The sequence below is a fragment of the Hippoglossus hippoglossus genome, chromosome 8 (assembly GCF_009819705.1).
Source record: "Hippoglossus hippoglossus isolate fHipHip1 chromosome 8, fHipHip1.pri, whole genome shotgun sequence".
Classification (NCBI taxonomy): domain Eukaryota; kingdom Metazoa; phylum Chordata; class Actinopteri; order Pleuronectiformes; family Pleuronectidae; genus Hippoglossus; species Hippoglossus hippoglossus.
The window spans coordinates 14,923,435-14,941,681 of record NC_047158.1 but is presented as its reverse complement, the minus strand read 5'-3'; the positions used below and the strand labels follow the sequence as shown (position 1 = coordinate 14,941,681).

Here is an 18,247-nt window from a genome sequence, read left to right as displayed (position 1 = left end):
CACAAATTGCAGCAACATCATGAAATAAGGGACGTACTGTGTCGTCAGGCCTTTATTCTGATGCTGTAGGGATAAGGATGAATAGGGAAATCATGATCCTTGTTGCTATGTCTACAACCTTTAACATCATATGTTTTGTTTTTCTTAACTTTCCCCCCCGATTGAAATCTTTGTGTATTTTGGTGTGAAGTAGAACATCTGTCAGAGCAGGTGGTTAACTCTCAGCAGGTTTGTAGTTTAGAAAAAAAACTGTCCTGCCCAAACAACTGTATATGACTTCAAATTCAGGGCAAGCTTACATTAGGTTTGTTTTGTCCTATTAGGTATGGTTATACCACAGTAGTAAATTAATCAACCTATAATTTTCATATCAACGGGCTAATGGTCATAAAACTCCTGTGCTGTTTAGTTAAGATGTCATAGATACATTTAAGTGTATCATCACAACTGCCGGCAATAGAAGAACTGCATCTGCTGAAGGGTTTTTCAGCAGCGGAGCAAACAACCTTCAAGGTACAACAACAGTATCCATGCAGATCCCTGGAGACTCCATAGAGGTTTTTAAAAAACAGCCTGTATGTTTATGATCCAAGATGGCTGGGAAAATACAGTTGTATGCCACTTTGTGAGGAAGATAATCTGTACAAAGTACCTCCCCTCATTTAGACTATTATGATTCCATAGAAAATGAAATTAGTCCTATTGTGAGAGGGAGATAGAAATAAATGGGAGAGCGAGAGAGAGAGAGAGAGAGAGAGAGAGCAGTTCATTGTGAAGGGCTAAGAGGACGAACCAGTTCCTCTTGATTTTACTCACTAAACTCACAGTATTCCCTCAACACAGTATCTAATGTTTCACCAGAACTGTTTAACCATTGTCCTGGTCCGGACCAACTATTGTATCCCGATCCTCCCTTCCTCTCACAACCTGGAATTAAAGTAGTCGTCCCTTGTGTCACCATTACTGCCCTAGCAGCTGGATAGACTCATCCTCTCAGATCAGCTGGGGGGGGCACCGGGGGATGGGGGTGGGGTCGGATGAGCGGGGGTCTTTTTGATGTCCTTTAATCCCTCGAATCAAAGCATAAACAAGCCCATGTATCATCAACCAAGCACATGCAGCTACTTCTCTGTGGACTCCTGTATAGCAGAGTATCTGGTTTCATGGGGAGGTGACGTTCACTTCTTGGCCTGATACACAAACATAAAACAGTTTCTACCTCAATGAATCAATCCTGCCTGCCAGACCAGTGTGGCATCATCACCTTTGTGTTTCCTGTTCACGTACACCATTACTAGAATGGCACTCAGCAGAACCTATTGCATACCAATGCTCAACAGTGCCCTTAAATCCTGTCAAGCTGCACCAAATTGCACACACTCATAGAAATCCATCCTATAAGCGCAGGCATTCTTGAAAAATTCACATAAATGCCCAAAAGGGTCTTATCTTGCAATGTTAAAGAAAGAGAAAACTATCCTGGATCTACCCACTTAATTAAGTATGGTCCAAAAGTTGCTGGGTTCTTCCTTGGCCCATATCTCCCCCCTTCCACCAAGTTTCAATAAAATCAGTTCAGTAGTTTTTGCATAATCCTGCTAATAGACATCAATGAAAACATAACCTCCTTGGCGGAGGTAAAATTCTGTTAGTCTGTATATAAGCTCCATATTTTTACCATTTTGATGGGTTTATGACGGAGGTCTGCATCAGTCACTAGTGTGTCCTTGTCTTTGGAGACGATGCCTTTCTGTGTGAGGAGCTCCAGCAGGGCAATGTTGTCTTTGGGCTGCGCCTCAGCTCCAGCGCCCCCCAGTAAGAGGCTGTAGGTGCGGCAGTAAAGTTCGGAGGACTGCAGAAGGCGTGCGACTGGCGGTTTAAGGTGCTCCTGCTCATACTGGTCACAGTAGAAGGGGTCGCGCAGCTCTGCGGGGACATTCTCTACCAAGAGAAAAAACAAAACAGACAGAGTTTGATAGGTTCCAGGAGGAATGGTGCTTCTTAACAAATAAAGATGTATATATATATATAATTAAGCTCTGACTACTTCTTTCACACCTTCATTTGCTCAGTTAAAGATCATCCTAAACATGGGAACTGACACCTGCTTTCTGCTCAGTGGTAGATTAATACAGTTGGTATATACCCTTGGTCGACATTCAAGTACATGGGTAGAGGAGAGCAAGCAGTAAGGTCATTGGGTCATGTCAGACGCTGCAGATTACAAGATGCTCGGCCACTTGCTTCTTCCCTATTTGTACAAAAGCTTCAGTGAACATTGCTCTTTCAGATCTTGACAGAGACATTTTAATCTCAGAGGCACAAATCAGTAACCTGAATAATCTACAAACTCAAAACTTTCAAAAGAAAATGAGAAAACTCTAAGTGGGTTCAGACTGGGCTCTCTGTAAATAACATTGGCACAGCCTAAAAAAAACATATCCGAAAAACACACACTTGACACGCCCTAGATGAAACTGGTTTTTCAGCATCCAGATCAATCAAACAGGAAACTCAATAGCTTGTTTCTCTGTGTAAACATACTGGAATATGTGTCCTTCTGTTTTAAAGGGCCTTCAGCGAAAAAAGGTGACAAGTTGGAATACCAGCAGTCTGCCTGAAAAGAGAAAGGACAGATGTCATAGTAATGTGTGTTTATGAGTGTGTAGGGTTCTTCCTAACAAAGAGATTATTACAAGGGAGGTTTCACTATGTTGTTGTATAATTACAAAGTCATGTAATAGATTCACTGACATCAGACAACAAAACCCTCGGCTTCAGAGGTGAGACGGTGCCATGTTCTCTCTCCCTCTCCCTCCACGATGACTGTAGATGTCAGACAATATGGTCGGTCCCACCACACGGTCCACTTTACTGTAAATACGACTGCGTGCCAAGACTACAATGCTCACTTTACTACTGTAAAGCCTGTGAAACACCAACCAAACTGTCCATCTTTAGGTCTCAGTTTCACAAAGTTACATGACACGTAAAAATCGTTTTACAGGTTCCCAAGATGACGTTTACAACGAAAAAGGAAAAACTTCACCAGAAGGCAAAGCAGCATGCAAATGCCACGACTCAGTGAAATGAGAGAGATCGATACGAGCATGATTTCCCTAAGGGAGAGTCTGGCCATGAATAATGACTTGGTGTGTCACACACAGTGTATCACATAGAAAAACTTTTTATTTTTTATTTAAAGCTGCAAATCTTGAAGCAATAAAAAGAACAACTAGCTGGCCTTGAGTGTAACTAAAGCCCCGGTTGAAAGCAGAGTGATGCCTCCACAGATGTGACATAACATCAACTCCAGGGAAATATTTGGGATCAAAACACAAGCTTGTGTGTGTTTGCATAAACTCGAGCAACAGTCTCTCTGCCACTTTCACAGGTCATGGGGTCAGTGCTTATCTCCTGGACTGAATAAAGAGGCAAAAGTCAAATGTGTGCAAAGATTATTAACGTGGCCACATTATTATGCTGGGAGAGCAGGGAGATTACTCCTCAAGTAGAGAGGTTAAAATAAACATTTGCCATCTACCAAGGAGATTCTGACCCACAGATTTAATCCCTACCACCTGCAGGAGCTCTGTGCTGAAGCTGACCCTGACCTCGAATCTTTGTGTGTTAGAATTAAGCAAACAGACATTTTTTTCTACAGCAGCAGTGCCACGTTGTTGTTGTTTTTATAGTAAAAAGAAAAATAGGGATGACTATGTCAGCGATGGACCATCATGAACAATATTTAATCTAAAGTCTCTAATCTCCTGCCGTTGTGGCTGCAGTGAGTTCAGCTGTGTTCGCTGACGTGCATTGCTTGAGAGCCGGCTGATAAAAAGAAGCAATGTGTCCTTCTACTTCACTGACTGATTGAGCTAGCATGCTGGTCATGACACAGGCATTACTACTCGAGTGTGACAGTAATCAACAGGATAAGGACAAACACCAAAAGAAGGTTTGCTGGGGAGAAAATCTATGACAAGACTCCAGCACCTCTCAAAATAAGATTCTTGTGAAACAATCATCATTGGCTTTCAGGAAGGTTGTTACAGCAACACGGAGCTTTAAGTAGCTCTCTATAATAACATGGCACAGCACTATGTAAATATCGCTGGATTTGACAATCTTACCTGTCAGGCTGCTTAATGGAACCCAGGCTAAGATTAGATATATAATAAGGTCTCAAATGTGAAGTGGTGTACAAAGTAAATAAGTTTAAATTGCAATATTACCCTTTCTACCCAAACTTATGTTTAGGCACAAGTCCATACCTGACCAATTAAAAGTTGCATTCAGTGTCAGCATTCCACTTTAAGAGAACATTTTACTAAATGAATAACTCAGCATTACTTGTGTTTTGATAAGGCTATTCGCTGTAAGTTTAAACTTTCTCTCTGTGGAAAACTGAGGTATAAACATCCTCATCATGTGGCAGAACGGTTCAAACACAGATGATTATCCGCTCCTGTTTTTAGAACAAAGCCGGCACTATTTTGTTGCCCAAAAACTTCCTGGTGGTGAGAGAGGCTATGCTAACACCCTACCATTCATGTGACCTACCAGTTCAGAGAACAATGCTCATGCCAACATTTATATCAAAATACAGGTGAGACAGCTTTTTCAAGAGAACATGTAAAAACTGTATACACATACAGTACAAGCCACATTCACCCATTCAGACACCCATTCACGCAGCACTACTACATGTTGCACACTTGCTATCAAACACGTTGCCAAGACCACCATCAGGAACCATTTGGGGTTCAGTATCTTGCCCAAGGACACTTCAGCATGTGGCCTGGAGCAGACATGGATCAAACCACTGACCCTCTGGACATTGTGGATGACATGCTCTATCTCCTGAGCCACAGGACAGAGACTGCCCGGGGTATCCCATCTTCCTATACACCCACAGGTCCACTTAACACGAATAAGCCATCCCTAACAGCCCTGTGTGTCCTGTAAACCATCACCACAGCCGGCGCTCTATACGACTTAAGCAACGCAGCCTGTAACTGCATTACAGAGTCAGTGTACACAGAACAACATCCTAGGGACAGTCCCACTTCATCATATGTGCCAACAGGACAACACTGGATAACAGAGTGACAGTGTGCATTAGCCTGAAGCAGAACGGTTTTAGGTTTAGACACTGACTTCCAACCAGATCTGTTGGTTTTACTGTGATCTTTGTCCTCCATGTGTGGTGTGGCAAGTGACTTCACATACACATTATCTTTAAACACACTTCACAAGTCAGTGACTGTAAACAGGGTTGAACCTAAGAGTTTCGAGCAGTACACCAATCAGGCCTTCCTCTTGAGTAAACACTAAAAGCAAGAACACATCCTCCTCAGGTCCTTGTCCCTTGTTGACTCACCATAGCTACAATGATGGGGAGAGGGTGAGTAATCACTCCAATAGGATTTCGGGAGCAGCTTGTAGCTAGATGAGGCTAACATGCTAAAGAGAAAAAGTCGGAAGAGGAGAAACCCACGACCAAAACAGATGTTTAAGCTGGGCCATAAACTGGAAGACGCACAAATTAAATTACATACTTAGAAGGTAAACTGAAAGACAAATGCTGTTTACTTTATGAGTAAGTTTGTTCCAACCCTTCAAACAGGTGGATCAAGAGTTTCTGGTCTCATTCCAGTGTAAAAGTACAAACTAGTTTGACTTACCCTCAAAAGATCTGTCAAGTCACCTGTTTACAGCAACTAGGGGCAGAACCTAAACTACATCCTTGCCAAACAACTTTTCCTTTGCATGAGGAAATATTATGCATCAGTGTCCTGTCAGGCCATTACAAAACATGATCAGATGGCATTTCATTACTGAGAAACCACGTATCTACCACGAAAGTCTTAAAGCATGTATAGTCTGATAGAAAATGTAGAAAATATGAATAGGCCTCTATGTGGTGCATCATTTATATCTGCATATAAACAAACCCATACTAGCAGAATCCAGTAAATGACAGCATGTAAATCTGACACTTTATGCTGCTTCTTGACAATGACAATGTTATTATGACGCTCCAAACATGCTGTCATAACAGAGTCTATGGTGCCACATCCTTTGTGAGCGGTTTGTTGCTGGAGCATGATCTCCTTTCCATTCAAAATGGTATGGTTTAGAGCCATACAGTCAAAAATGATCATTTATCACCATAAATGTCACATTATTATTTTGTTATTATGTTTAAAGACTGATGCTGAGTGAAGGTTCTGGTTTCAAACTCTTGTATAACACTTGGTAAACAGCAAAACATTTTACAAATATGAGGCAGATCACTGTGCTTGCGTAATGCATTTATCCACATATATATTGGACTGGAAGAAAATATGAATATTGATATTGTTTTTTCGCCCAGCCCAGGATGGTTCAGTGTCTCCTTTGCTTAACAAGGTGGAGAAAAACTGCTGCAGACCCCTACTTTAGTATTATGAGAATCTGACAAGGTTTATGCATTATATTTACAACCGTTATACTTGTGCGTCAATTAAAATTGTTTAATTTATTATGGGTTTGGTTGTGTTGAAAATGAGTTTGTGTTTTCTGTTCACTTGTCCTCCTAGCCTTGAAATATTTTATACCAACAATGGCATTTCAGGCCAAGCCTAAAAGTAGCATTGATTCATTTTAGGGTAGACTAGAGATATTTTATTATTCCTGTCATTAGGCCCTTGCCAGCTCTCGTTCTCAGCCTAAATAAAGACCCGAGATGTATATACTATGGGATCCTGTGTTAACTCCATTTTGTATCACAAAGACGGAGATTAAAAATGGTGCCTATTGTAATCATTAGGATAATTGACCTAGAAGAGCTGGGGACCAGACGACCTGCTCAGGCTCCAGCTGTGTCTATCTGTTGTTCTCCAGGCTGAACCTTTCCCTTTCTGGGAAGGGACATGATGATGTCATCTTGACTTTGCAGGAAACTATCAGTAAGGCCATTGAGTTGATGAAGATTAAAAAATGCACATCGACAACACACGCAGCCTTGGTCTTCATATTCCTGTATCTTGGGATGAAGGGCGACTTTGACCAGAGGGTGTGGTTGAGGTGCTTAACAGAGCACACGCAGACACGGCAGCCTATAGGCCAGGGACTTGCCTGGGATTGTGTAACATGCGAGTCATGTTGTTAGAGTCAAAACAGAGATCCCCTCCCACCATTTTCATTCCAAACTGAGTTAAATCTGTCTTTGAAATATTGACAATTAACCTCCAGCTTAGTGTGATTTACATGCACGGCTCAGAGACGTGAATGCGCTTTCTTGATTCTTACCGTGTGCCACTTTAGTAAATGGATCTAAATTATATTACTTAAAAACAGTGACCTAACACAGGACTGGTGTGTGTACTCTTCTGTTAAAAACAAAATAAAAAAGAGAGTGTGTCGTCAAGCCTATTTCAAACAGGACAGTTTTAGGTGTCCTCTGTGAGAGATCTAATCTTTAGAGATAGGCCTCGAAAACAGAGAGACTTGTTATCACCTCAGGGTCAGAAGTGACGCTCTGTAAAAGTCTCCAAACACCAACATGCTCGGTCTTATGATACGTCTGCTCATTCAGGTTATTTTCTGAGGTGGGTGTGTTTTGCATCACAGAGGCTGGATGGTTTCACACATGCAGGCGCACCTTGACACAGGATACTGGAAAAGTAACCCCACCCCCCCCCCCAAAAAAAAAAAATTGCTGGGCAGTGAATTCCCTCTGTGCAGGGATGCAGCTACTTGATCCAAATTCTGAACTGAATACAACTGGTGCTGTCATTTTTAGTAGTGAAAATCCCCCCACGCCCCAACAAGATTAAAAACATCCCCAGCAGCCTGCAATTTGTGACCGAAGCCCTGCAGACAGAAATACAGACATAATGGGTGAGAGTGATAAGGCCTGAAGGGAGGAGGCCTGTTCCTCTGAACCACACACAAACACACAAACACACACACATACACAGACACACACACGCATACCTTTAAAATGTGACCACCCATTGACCGAGAACAAATGACATGTGTCAGTGTAAAAAAAATGCGTAGGGCGCATGGTCCCTTTCATTTGCTGCTCTTTGTGCTGGAAACTGCTGAGCTACACACACACACACACACACACACACACACACACAAATACACACACACACAAATACACACCCACACACACACACCCACACACAAACAAACACACACACTGTCACCCTACATGCATGTGCTCACCTCTGCTGCCGAACAGAATATAAACACAAACACACACACACACACACACGCACACGCACACGATGAGCGCAACAAAAGGACGCATGAGACCTCTGTGAATACGACTCGAGCTGGGCAGGCCTGCAGCCTCCACTCTAACCTACCTGCGCTGCCGTAGGACTTTGCCAACAGCCACCCGACGCTTGCGCAAATTTTCGCCTTGGCACAGTCGTACAAGTCGGATGGTTTTATCTCCGGGACCACGAAAGTCTTCCTCATGGTGGGGGAGTCCACCATAGCGAGGGTGCGAGGGGTGGGAAGCGGTGCCGGTTCCAAAATAAACAAGACAGCAAAAGAAAAATATTCACGCTATCATCCTCTCCGACTGCTCCACACGACCGGGGCTTGGATTACGGATTGTGGAAGGGGGGGAATATCCGGCCCGGAGCTGCGTCCAAATGCGGGTTAAAGTCCTTCTCTGTGCGGCTGTAGTTGATCGAATCCCGGTTGAATGGAAGCCTCACGACCAGGAGAAGCTCCGAGCCGCCGGGTTGCTGGAGAAAACCGGACTGTTGCCCTTATTCTTGCCCTCCTTCGTCCGCATCGCCGTGCGCCCTGCTCGCTGCGCGGAGCTCCACTGAGAGTCGCGCCAATGACTGACGGCCAGGTGCTCCACACAGGCGTCGCTCGCTCGGCCCGCCGGCCAATGGGAGTGGGGCTCTGGTCGATGGGGGCGGGAGCAGGGAGACAGACAGGAGGAAAGGTGTGATATCCTGCTACAGGTGCACTTCCTGGCGGACAGGTGAACGCCTGCAGGGACACTTTCTCACCGGGAAGGTCAAACAACATCAAGTGACCGAATTATAGAAATGTCACCGCAACGCAAATGCTATAAATGTGTTTCTTTATATGTAAACAATGAGCAAGAATGACCAATTAGTGTACAGATCCGTCACCTAAGTTGCAAAACCACAATATAAGAACACCTCAAGGTAGTTGGTATACAAAATGTACACGCTCACAAGTACTATCACCTTAAATAAGTCACATAGTCCATTCATAAGTGTCTTTAACTATTTTACAAACCCATATCATTGTATTTGAGTTTATCATCATGCAAATCCCACCATCGCTTCGATAACTGCAAAACACCTATTTGGGTAGTATCCATCTATGTATTGGATTTTATAAGTTGATCTTATATTTTGTATGTAAAATTAAAGTAACTAACTACATGGGTGTCGGTTTAATTGTACACAACTGCAAAAAAAGGCCTTCAATGTATTTAGTTACTTTCCACAACTGACACCGAATTTACATGTAGTTCCAGCAGTTACTGCTTTGCCTCAACCAAGGAAACATTTTTTCACAAATGTTCACAAACAATGTAGATGAAAAATCACATTTTTGGAAGTATTTGCAGTCTGAAAATTGAGGCTTTTACCTCACTGGTCAGGTGGAAGGTCCTGGTTCAACACCACAATACACCAGTTCCAGGTCTGCTATTCTGTCAATCATCCTAATCAGTGACTTCTTGCAGGCAGAAAATGTAAATGTCACATTTGTGTTGTTTTGCAAGGCTTCTTGTTTTTGCTTTAATAATAATTAAAGAATTAGATCAGAACTATTAATATCCACTTCTGATTAACAATTCACTGAGTAGCACAGATGAGCAATAATGTCTTTAACACCTGCAGATATAGTCAATCCTTTATTTACTGGTTGACAGGAGCAGAGTAAACATGCTGTTACATCTAAACAAGGAAAAGGAATTGATATAGGAATATAGTCCAGTTTGCCTAATGTTAGTGGAACTTCAAACCCTTTTCTTTCTATTTGTTTTTTAACCTTTGTTTCTTGTAGTCCACATTAGACAAATTAAATCTCAAGAGTGACTCATCACATGATGTTGCTCAAAGTTCCAAGAGCTCCCTGGGCCGCCCCACTGCAGTAACTTCTTAGGAGGATTACCTCTCAGCTATTTTAATCTAATTATGACAGAAACTATTTCGCCCTAGTCAGTACATTTTCCAGTTCTGCCAGTTTAACTCTTTGTGATGGTGTGGCAACAATTAAAAGCATGAGGCCTTTTCCATGAAACAATGAAGTAGATCGTCACCTTCCAGCATACACGTGTTGAACATGTATTATAGGAGCCGCATTTTAGTTGTGTGTGAATAGAGGACAGTTGCTAGACTGTACACACAGCCAATATATCAATAATGTGAGACTTGGATGCTTCAGACTCCTGCTCTGTGTTTCCTGGAGCAGACTTTCACATACAAGTTACTGTATTTATCAAATATAAATCAATTTTTATTTGTATGCAAGGCATTGTAAATAAAGTTTCAGAGACTGGAAGAGACCATCTTGACACAGCCAGGGTTGCTGGGAGGATAATTCACAAACATCAAAGTTATGCAGTGTGGCAATAAGAAAGCATTACAAATTCTTGTTTGTACACGAAGAGCTGTAAAACTGTATTGGGTCACAAGTAGCATTTCTATAGGAATACTTATATCCTCAAAAGTCACAACCTGCGACTTTAATTACTGCAGGTTTAGTTAACTATGAATGTTTTTTTTCTATTATTCAAACCATTGCACAAACTGTTTCTCGAGAGCACAATACAAAGTAACCAAAAATCATGAAATCAATATTTAGATAGTGATACATGTATACAAGTCACAAGATCTTTTCAGAACACAAGACACACCTACTGGTGATCCTCAAGCCAACAATGGGAAGCTCCACTTTCAAGTGAATGCTCCAGAGAAGAAACTACGCTCCTCCCCTACGTTTTCTAGGGCAGAGCTTCCTGTCAGAGGAAGATCTCTGCATTTATTACGTGTACAAATGTGTTTTCACTGTAAATTCTTTTACAAATGTTGTTCCGTAACAAAGTCAAACAACATCAGATTTCAATTAGAGTTAACATGTAACCACAACAGTATTTCATAATAGAAAAAAGGCTCAATTGCACAAGTATCTTGAGTCACATACTAAGGACTGACACCTTGTGGCCAAAACTAAGGTTTGCTTCTTTCTATACTGAACTTCTCAAATTGTTTTCATCACATTGTATTAAAATAAAGTGGATACAACTGCATATTTATACTAAATTAAAAAATAGAGCCTATTCAATTATTACAAGAGATTGCAAAGTTCAGTGAGAAAAGGCATCTTTCATTCGTCTTTAAGTCCTCCAAAGACAGCTGTGGGGACGCTCTTCTGTTCAAGCTGCACCTCTGTAAAAGGCCCAGAGGAGAAGACAATAAGTACATTGATTTTCATTGATAAAACATGTCAGTAGTCAAAAAAAGCCCCACATATTTCTGTTTTGCAGCTGAGGCAAGGGCTGATCCGTGTGCCACTCACCTTCTGGTCCTTGGCCTTCGTCGTCATCCTCGTCATCATCAATGTCGATCTCATCAGGATTAGCCTGTTTGGCAAGCTCAGCCAACTCAGTGCGAGAAGTGTCACTCCTGCATAAACACATGAGGAGAATATGACCTAAGAGTCTCATCTTCCTCTGAAGGATGTCGTCCAGTTTCGTAAAATACAAATAATCATTTCTAATTGAGTAAAAACAAGATGAACCACAAACCTGACGAAGAGAATCTTCTCTTTGGGCTTAGGTTTGTCCTGCTCGGCTTCTGCAGCAAGCAGGTGGGCTTTCTGCTCCAACATCTTCATGTCATCAAGTCCCATCTGGCCTGGAGCAAGGTCTGACACTGGGAACGAGTGAAAAACAAATACACCACAAACATTAAAAAACACAAATAAATGAATCCATCACTTTGTGTGCGGTTATAGTGTAACCTCTGGATTTTGGGGGGGGGGGGGGGGGGGGGGGGGGGAAATGCAGCATGTGTGGTTCATACAGTGCATTCATTGCAAGTAGAGAAAATACTTGTCACAGAACAACAAACTAGAGTGTGGTCACTCACCTGTGGTGCTTGTTGTGGCCTTCATCATCTGCGAGGACATGAAGTTGACCTGGGTGTTGTATGTGGCCTGGACACTGCGTTTGATCCTCAGCATTTCTCTAATGGTGTCCTCGTTTCCATGGCGGATCTCAAATTCTTTCCAGGCCTGCCAGAAGGTAGCTGTCACCTGAAAGACCAAGTTCACGGGTAAGTCAGGAGAAATGTAACATGTATACACCATTGATCGAAGCGGGACATTTGATTTAGAATGCCTGGAGGTGGTTTTGCTCACCCTTGGGTCACAGATCTGGGAGCAGTAGGAGTAGATTGCTCTGGCCCGATCAATCTCACCCAGTTTACTCTCCATGTCAGAAAACCGCAGACACATGTCTCTTGCATGTATATCGGGAAGGACCTGGTAAAATATAAGATTACAATTCAGAATTTGAGTTATTATAATACTGAATAGAATAATTGAACATATGCATTTGAATTTTCCCCCAAAAAGTTAATTTAAGACAACATTTAAATTTCATTATCAAGATTAGAAAAATGTTTCCATACCTCAATGGCTTTCTGGTAAATTGCTCTGGTATAAGTGACACCATAAATTTCAGCTGCTCTCTTGATGTAGATATTGAACATGTGATGTCTCTCATCAGTGTCTACTGCCTGTGTCGCTCTTTCATATACAGCCATGGCATGCCGGGCCAATCCATACTCTTCCTCCAATTTGGCATACAACAGGTATATGGCTGAAAGGAAAGGCACAGGGGAACAGTGTGTTTGCTTAATTAAATTCAAATAAAAATACAAAAGTTGTCAATGTCCCTTTAAAAAGCTGCTTACTCTTGGCAAACTTGGCGGGGCAGCCATCAAGGGCTTGTTCAAATAAATCTCTTGCTCTCTCCAGCTTCTTGCCCCCGTATCGATCAATGAACTTGGTGAGGTAAGTGTTCCAGATGTCATAAACGTTGGGCCACCTGAAGAGAGCGATACCGCGCTCATATGCCTGAAACACAGCAGGTGTTAACAAAGACATTAATGATTCTTCAAATTGGCGCACGGCATAGAAGACTGAAAGTAAATGTGGGTTTAGTATCGTGTTATTACTTTGAAGCTCTCCTCAAAGTAGTTGTGCTCTTCAAGGAACATGGCATAGTTGATGATGATCTGTGGCGTCGCGATGCGGAGGTCAATAATACGGTCATACACTGCCTTCGTAGACTGAAATGAAAAACAATACAATTGAGAGAAAAGTGGCATCAACAGTTAAAGGATATGACGATTCTAAGAGGCAAATGTCCCAGAGTTTAACTGTAATTTAAATCAAACCTACTGTATTTGGTTGGCTTGGAAACTTAGTGACATGGAGTGAACATACCTGGAACGAGCCAAGACTCTCCTCCAAGTCTGCCAGCATAGACCAGACCTTCAAGGACTTGTACACCCTGTTCTGGACTGGCTCAGATGCATCAAAGTACTCTGCTTTCTTAGATGGGATGGCTGTAGCTTTCTATATGCAAATCATGGAAGAAACAAAAATCAAATACACAAAGCATTTATACACACATTCATGAGTGGATTCATTCATTTAAGAAATTTACAATCCAGTACATTTCACTTGGTGCTCAAAAGCATTTCAATTCATGCACAGGGACATGCAAGTATTGGTAAACAATAACACTTTTGTTTAGATTTTATGATCTCTAAACAAGCAGAGCTGCAACAAATCTATTTTATCGGGCTCTAAATTGCACAGTGTTCACCAAGAACTTGGTTTTGATTCCCCAGAAAGTAACTGAACATCTGTGCATTGTCTGAAACGTTGAGAGAACTCAAGTCAAGGTAACCATTATACAAAACTTCTACACTAAAGTTTATTAAAATATGTTGCATCAGATATTATCTGGGATCAACTCTACAGTTACCAGGTCTTAAGTTTGAAAATGTGCCCTTAAAAAACATTTGACGACGAAGAATATCAAACGTTGTAGTTTCTCCGTCTTGCCACTAGATGCTACTAAACATCTAGCATAATATCTATTGTACAGACTGCACCAATAATCCCTGCAGATGGGTCTCACCCTCAGTATGCGCAGTGCCTGTTCATAGTTCTCATGGCGAAGCTCCATCTCTCCATATTCACACCACACTGCAGCAAGATCATCCACCTGCTTGTAGTTCACCTTGGTAGCCTTCTCAAAGATCGTTCTGGCCTGAGGGACAGTTAAAAGCAAAAAATACAGAGTCTCATTTGATTTTTAAGAGCCGATAGTTTGAAAACCAGAGTGAAAGGACCTCCATGACTTACATCATCCAGCTGCTCATTCTCCTCATAGAATTTAGCGAAGGAGACCCAGAGAGAATGAGGCTTCCCTGTGGCCTTTATTGGATCCACTGTCTGTACTGCCTCAGTGTAGGTGTTGATAATCTGCAAAACATTGTGAGCATGGACACATTAGTACAGAGGCAGTGTTACCAATGTGGTGTTGGTTTGCAACATGAATTGTGTGTGCACTGACCCCTGAATATGTATAATATGTTAACGACCCAACACTCACCTGTCGTGGAATGTCATCATACAATTTTACCCGCTTGTGCCACTCGTGCACATTATGGGGGTTTTGCCTCAGCAGAACACTGTTCAAAAGGAGGGGCCGCCGGGCTATGAGCTGCTCAAAGCGGGCCAGTCTAAGCTCCAGGTCGATGTCATCTAGGAGGAGAGGCACAAAGAGTACAGCATGCACGAGAAGAGACGTGAAATCAAGGCGTGTACACATATTGTAGTTATTAATATTAATGAATCCACACACACACCTTCTTCATCCTGCCCATTCTCAGCAGTGGTCTCCATCTTGGCAGCAATCATGCTCTCCTCAAACTGGGCATAGCTATCAAACACTTGTGTGAAATCCCTCACCGTCACCACTGTAAGGATGGCTTCCTCGTATACATCGCGGGCCTGACGTAGATAATTCACAATCAGTGATTCAATCCAGCACACTGTAAATTACTAATAGTGCAACTGAGCTACATGTGTTAAGTGCTTTATGATATGAATAAAAGAGTAAGATGAAACATACTTTCTCGAAGTGGCCGCTCCTGATGTAATAGTCAGCTAAAGAGCACCAAAGCTTTCCAAGTTGGTCAGTGAAGCGGGTGAGGCCTCCTCGGATGATGGCTCCTACATTCAGGGAAGTCACCTTATCGGGGTTCTGGGAGATTAGGTCGCACAGCTCATGCCACAGCTATTCAAGAGAAAAGTAGAAAACAGATTTATCGTTTCATTTTCCGCTTTAAAAGTATAAAAAAACTGTCACATTGGGAGGTGATGAGACTAAAATCTTACTTGATAGTTAGATTTTCCCTCTTTGGACACAAATCTTTCGTCATTCACAACAGCTGCCAGTCGCACAGCAGCTTCATCCAAGCGGCCAACAGATCGTAAGTAGTCGATGTAGTCCTCTGCATTTTGTGGAGAAAGCTACATGAAACAAAAAGATGAACATCACATTGTCATTATCCCCATGAACAGTAATCTTAAACAGTTTGATTGTAATATTTTCAGGAAATGTCTTACTCTTACTATAGCTCAATATAGTATGATGTCATGGCCTTTCAGATAATTAATTTATGTAATTATGACTAAAACAGCAAATCCAGCAGCCTTTCTCTCAGCTGAGAATCTTTGGATATTTACAGGGACATACATTCAGAGATGTCACACCACAGCCCACCCATTACAATGAGATGTCAGTGTAAACACAATTATAAAATCTAATCCGAAGTCATGACATCCTTAATATCAACTGCTGTATGGAAGTGGGGTTGTGCACCATGCTCTCACCTTAAGATACCTACGATACACACGGATAGCGGTCTCAGGCAGGGACAGGTTACGGGCGAAGCGGAGATACAGAGGCCAGATGCGCGGGTGCTGAGTGACAGGAAGTGCTCGGAGTGCACGGTCAAATGTTCGCCGACTTCTTGTGATCTTGCTCTGAGACACAAGGAACTGGCAGTAATCGAGCCATATTCTGGGCATCTAGTTTGAGGAAAGACTCGTGTTAGTTTCAAGCACATCACAGACCACGGTATCACGTTTTGTTTTCACTGTCAGGACGGAGTTTGACAGGAAGTTTTACCTTATGCATGAACACCAGAGCCCTTTCATGGCAATTATTGATCTCTTCATAAGATGATTCCAAGATGCATTTCCCTTTGACTTGTTTCCGTCTCTCTCTCAGGTAACTGTACCACAGTTTATAACTGTAAATAAGCGGGCAGCGGTTATTAAAAACAGTTCGATAATAGGCAAGTGCTTTTAGACTATGAAAAAACTCATTAAAAGTCAAACTTATTTACTTTCTTTAACAGTGCCTATCATGTTTTGATCTGTGGAAAGGCTTGACATCCAAAAGACCTGATTTGGGATTACGGTTAGGTTGTTTTCATTAAGCAGCCTGTGTGTTAGTTACCTGCCAGGCAGCTCCTTCAGAGCCCGCTCATAGATCATGTTCAGGGTGGATTTGGTTGCGTTCTGTTTGAATTCGATGTAACGCATCCAGCACTTGACCGAGTACGGGTTCCGGATGATCTCCTCTTCATAGGGAAGATCATCGTCCTCCTAACATTGAGAAATCACAACACAAAACACCATCTTAAAAAAAAAAGGAGTCGACGTAGCGTGTGCTAAAGCTAACATTAGCGCGACACCGTAACGTTACAATAACGTTTAAATTAACCGGGAACAAATTAACGTTGACCACTGTGAGCACACATTTCATAAACGTTAAATAAAGTTGTATAAGACAAGCATGTACATAAATCTCTGATTCCCAGCCTACGAACCACAACAACTTCAACAGCTAAACAGCTAGAAAGGGTTAGCTAGCTAAACCCGTTCCCACCAAACGTTAATAGCTACAGTATTATATGTGAATGGGGTAACTTACAAACATAACATCGGGTTTTTCGTTCAACGACGGCATTTCTTCCTAAAGAGTGAAACGAACGGGACAACAGCCGCTCCAGATAATAAGAAACGCAAACTTTAGCTGAAGCTAGTTAGCGGACCTCTCAAAGCGTGTAGTCCTGAGGGCTACTTCCGGTTGCGTCACAGAGTGCGCCACGGCGTAGGGGGAAACTACAAAACTCAGGATGTTTGTAGTCCGGAAGAGATCCTTTGTATGTAGGCCATGACCTGAAACTGTGCACAATTGATTTAGCTTGTGCTTTATCTGACCTTTACAAAGTCTGTCATTTAAATCATGTCGAGTCACTTTAGCTCCTGTCATTTCTCGGTGCCCTGGCAACCAGTATTAAAACAACAGCTACAAATCTAGCTGTCACATTCGTTTCCCATCTGAATTTTAAAACACACGTTAATGAAATCATTAAATCCTGCTACTTCCATCTACGAAGTCTTTTCAAAATTAAATCAATTCTATCTCTCCCTGACCTAGAAAAGCTAATACATGCCTTTGTCTTTTCCCGTCTAGACTATTGCAACGCCCTGTATACATGCCTTAGTCAAACCTTATGACGCTGCTCCTATTTAAACTAAAACAAGCCGTAAGTCTCATATCACGCCAATCCTTGCATTAAATTCAGGATTGATTTTAAGATTCTTTTAATAACTTTCAAAGCCCAACATGGGCTGGCCCCCACTTACATTTCGCAACTGTTAACTCCATACAATCCCAGTCGTAACCTGAGATCGCCCATCCTGTCCTTGTTAACTGTACCTAGGCCAAGGCTGGCTGCCCAAGGTGACCAGGCTTTCTCTGTCAGGGCCCAGAGGCTCTGAAGGATATAACCTTGTGTGTCCGGATTTTGTTTTTTACAGTAATCAGAAATAAGATACATAATTGTCTTTAATCTGTGCTAAGCTCTACTGATGAATGCTTTTATACAGCACAAGAGAAATGTTGCACAATGCAAAACTAAGCCGAGTAATTATGGCTCAAATGACAGAGGTTGTCATTTGAGCCATGACAACAAAATACAATATAAGAAACAATAACATTGTCTGCATTAACATAAAACAGAGCATAGCATGTATTCATTATCAGAGGTACATTTTTCTTCAAATAAATTATATCACAATATAT

The 18,247-nt window shown here is 42.0% G+C and overlaps 2 protein-coding genes across 10 annotated transcripts in view; both read right to left on the bottom strand.

Moving 5' to 3' along the window:
• Positions 1-8,853, bottom strand: part of camsap3 (calmodulin regulated spectrin-associated protein family, member 3) — a 23,214-nt gene extending 14,361 nt beyond the window's left edge. For 6 of the 8 annotated variants that reach the window (XM_034593762.1, XM_034593764.1, XM_034593765.1 and 3 more), the window contains exons 1-2: positions 8,367-8,840; positions 1,679-1,941 (exon numbers count right to left, since the gene is read on the bottom strand). In XM_034593762.1, coding sequence (XP_034449653.1) covers positions 1,679-1,941; positions 8,367-8,499 — 396 coding nt within the window. In that variant the 5' untranslated portion in view covers positions 8,500-8,840. Of the gene's footprint in view, positions 1-1,678; positions 1,942-8,366 lie in introns of all 8 variants that reach the window. The other 2 variants (XM_034593766.1, XM_034593770.1) reach the window with 1 other exon arrangement.
• A 1,695-nt stretch (positions 8,854-10,548) lies between these two features.
• On the bottom strand, positions 10,549-17,292 carry xab2 (XPA binding protein 2). 2 transcript variants are annotated; one of them, XM_034593792.1, is made up of 19 exons: positions 17,090-17,292; positions 16,613-16,761; positions 16,280-16,403; positions 15,982-16,179; positions 15,484-15,618; positions 15,218-15,382; positions 14,952-15,096; positions 14,696-14,847; positions 14,446-14,565; positions 14,219-14,350; positions 13,516-13,647; positions 13,245-13,358; positions 12,981-13,143; positions 12,696-12,886; positions 12,424-12,546; positions 12,153-12,318; positions 11,810-11,936; positions 11,581-11,687; positions 10,549-11,450 (listed from the first exon to the last, which is right to left on the bottom strand). In XM_034593792.1, the coding sequence occupies exons 1-19, from the start codon at positions 17,123-17,125 to the stop codon at positions 11,389-11,391; spliced, it is 2,541 nt and encodes an 846-aa protein (XP_034449683.1). In that variant the 5' UTR covers positions 17,126-17,292; the 3' UTR covers positions 10,549-11,388. The 2 variants fall into 2 exon arrangements, with proteins under 2 accessions (XP_034449683.1, XP_034449682.1); XM_034593791.1 differs by having other exon boundaries at positions 11,810-11,941; positions 12,152-12,318; positions 17,090-17,252.
• Between the last annotated feature and the right edge of the window lie 955 nt (positions 17,293-18,247).

Excerpts from the sequence above, each read along its gene's own strand:
- xab2 (XM_034593791.1), bottom strand. The coding sequence starts at position 17,125 with ATGCCGTCGTTGAACGAAAAACCCGATGTTATGTTT. Across the intron at positions 16,762-17,089 it reads AAAAACCCGATGTTATGTTT|GAGGACGATGATCTTCCCTA; the intron begins GTAAGTTACCCC and ends TCTCAATGTTAG. Across the intron at positions 12,547-12,695 it reads TTTACCAGAAAGCCATTGAG|GTCCTTCCCGATATACATGC; the intron begins GTATGGAAACAT and ends ATATTTTACCAG.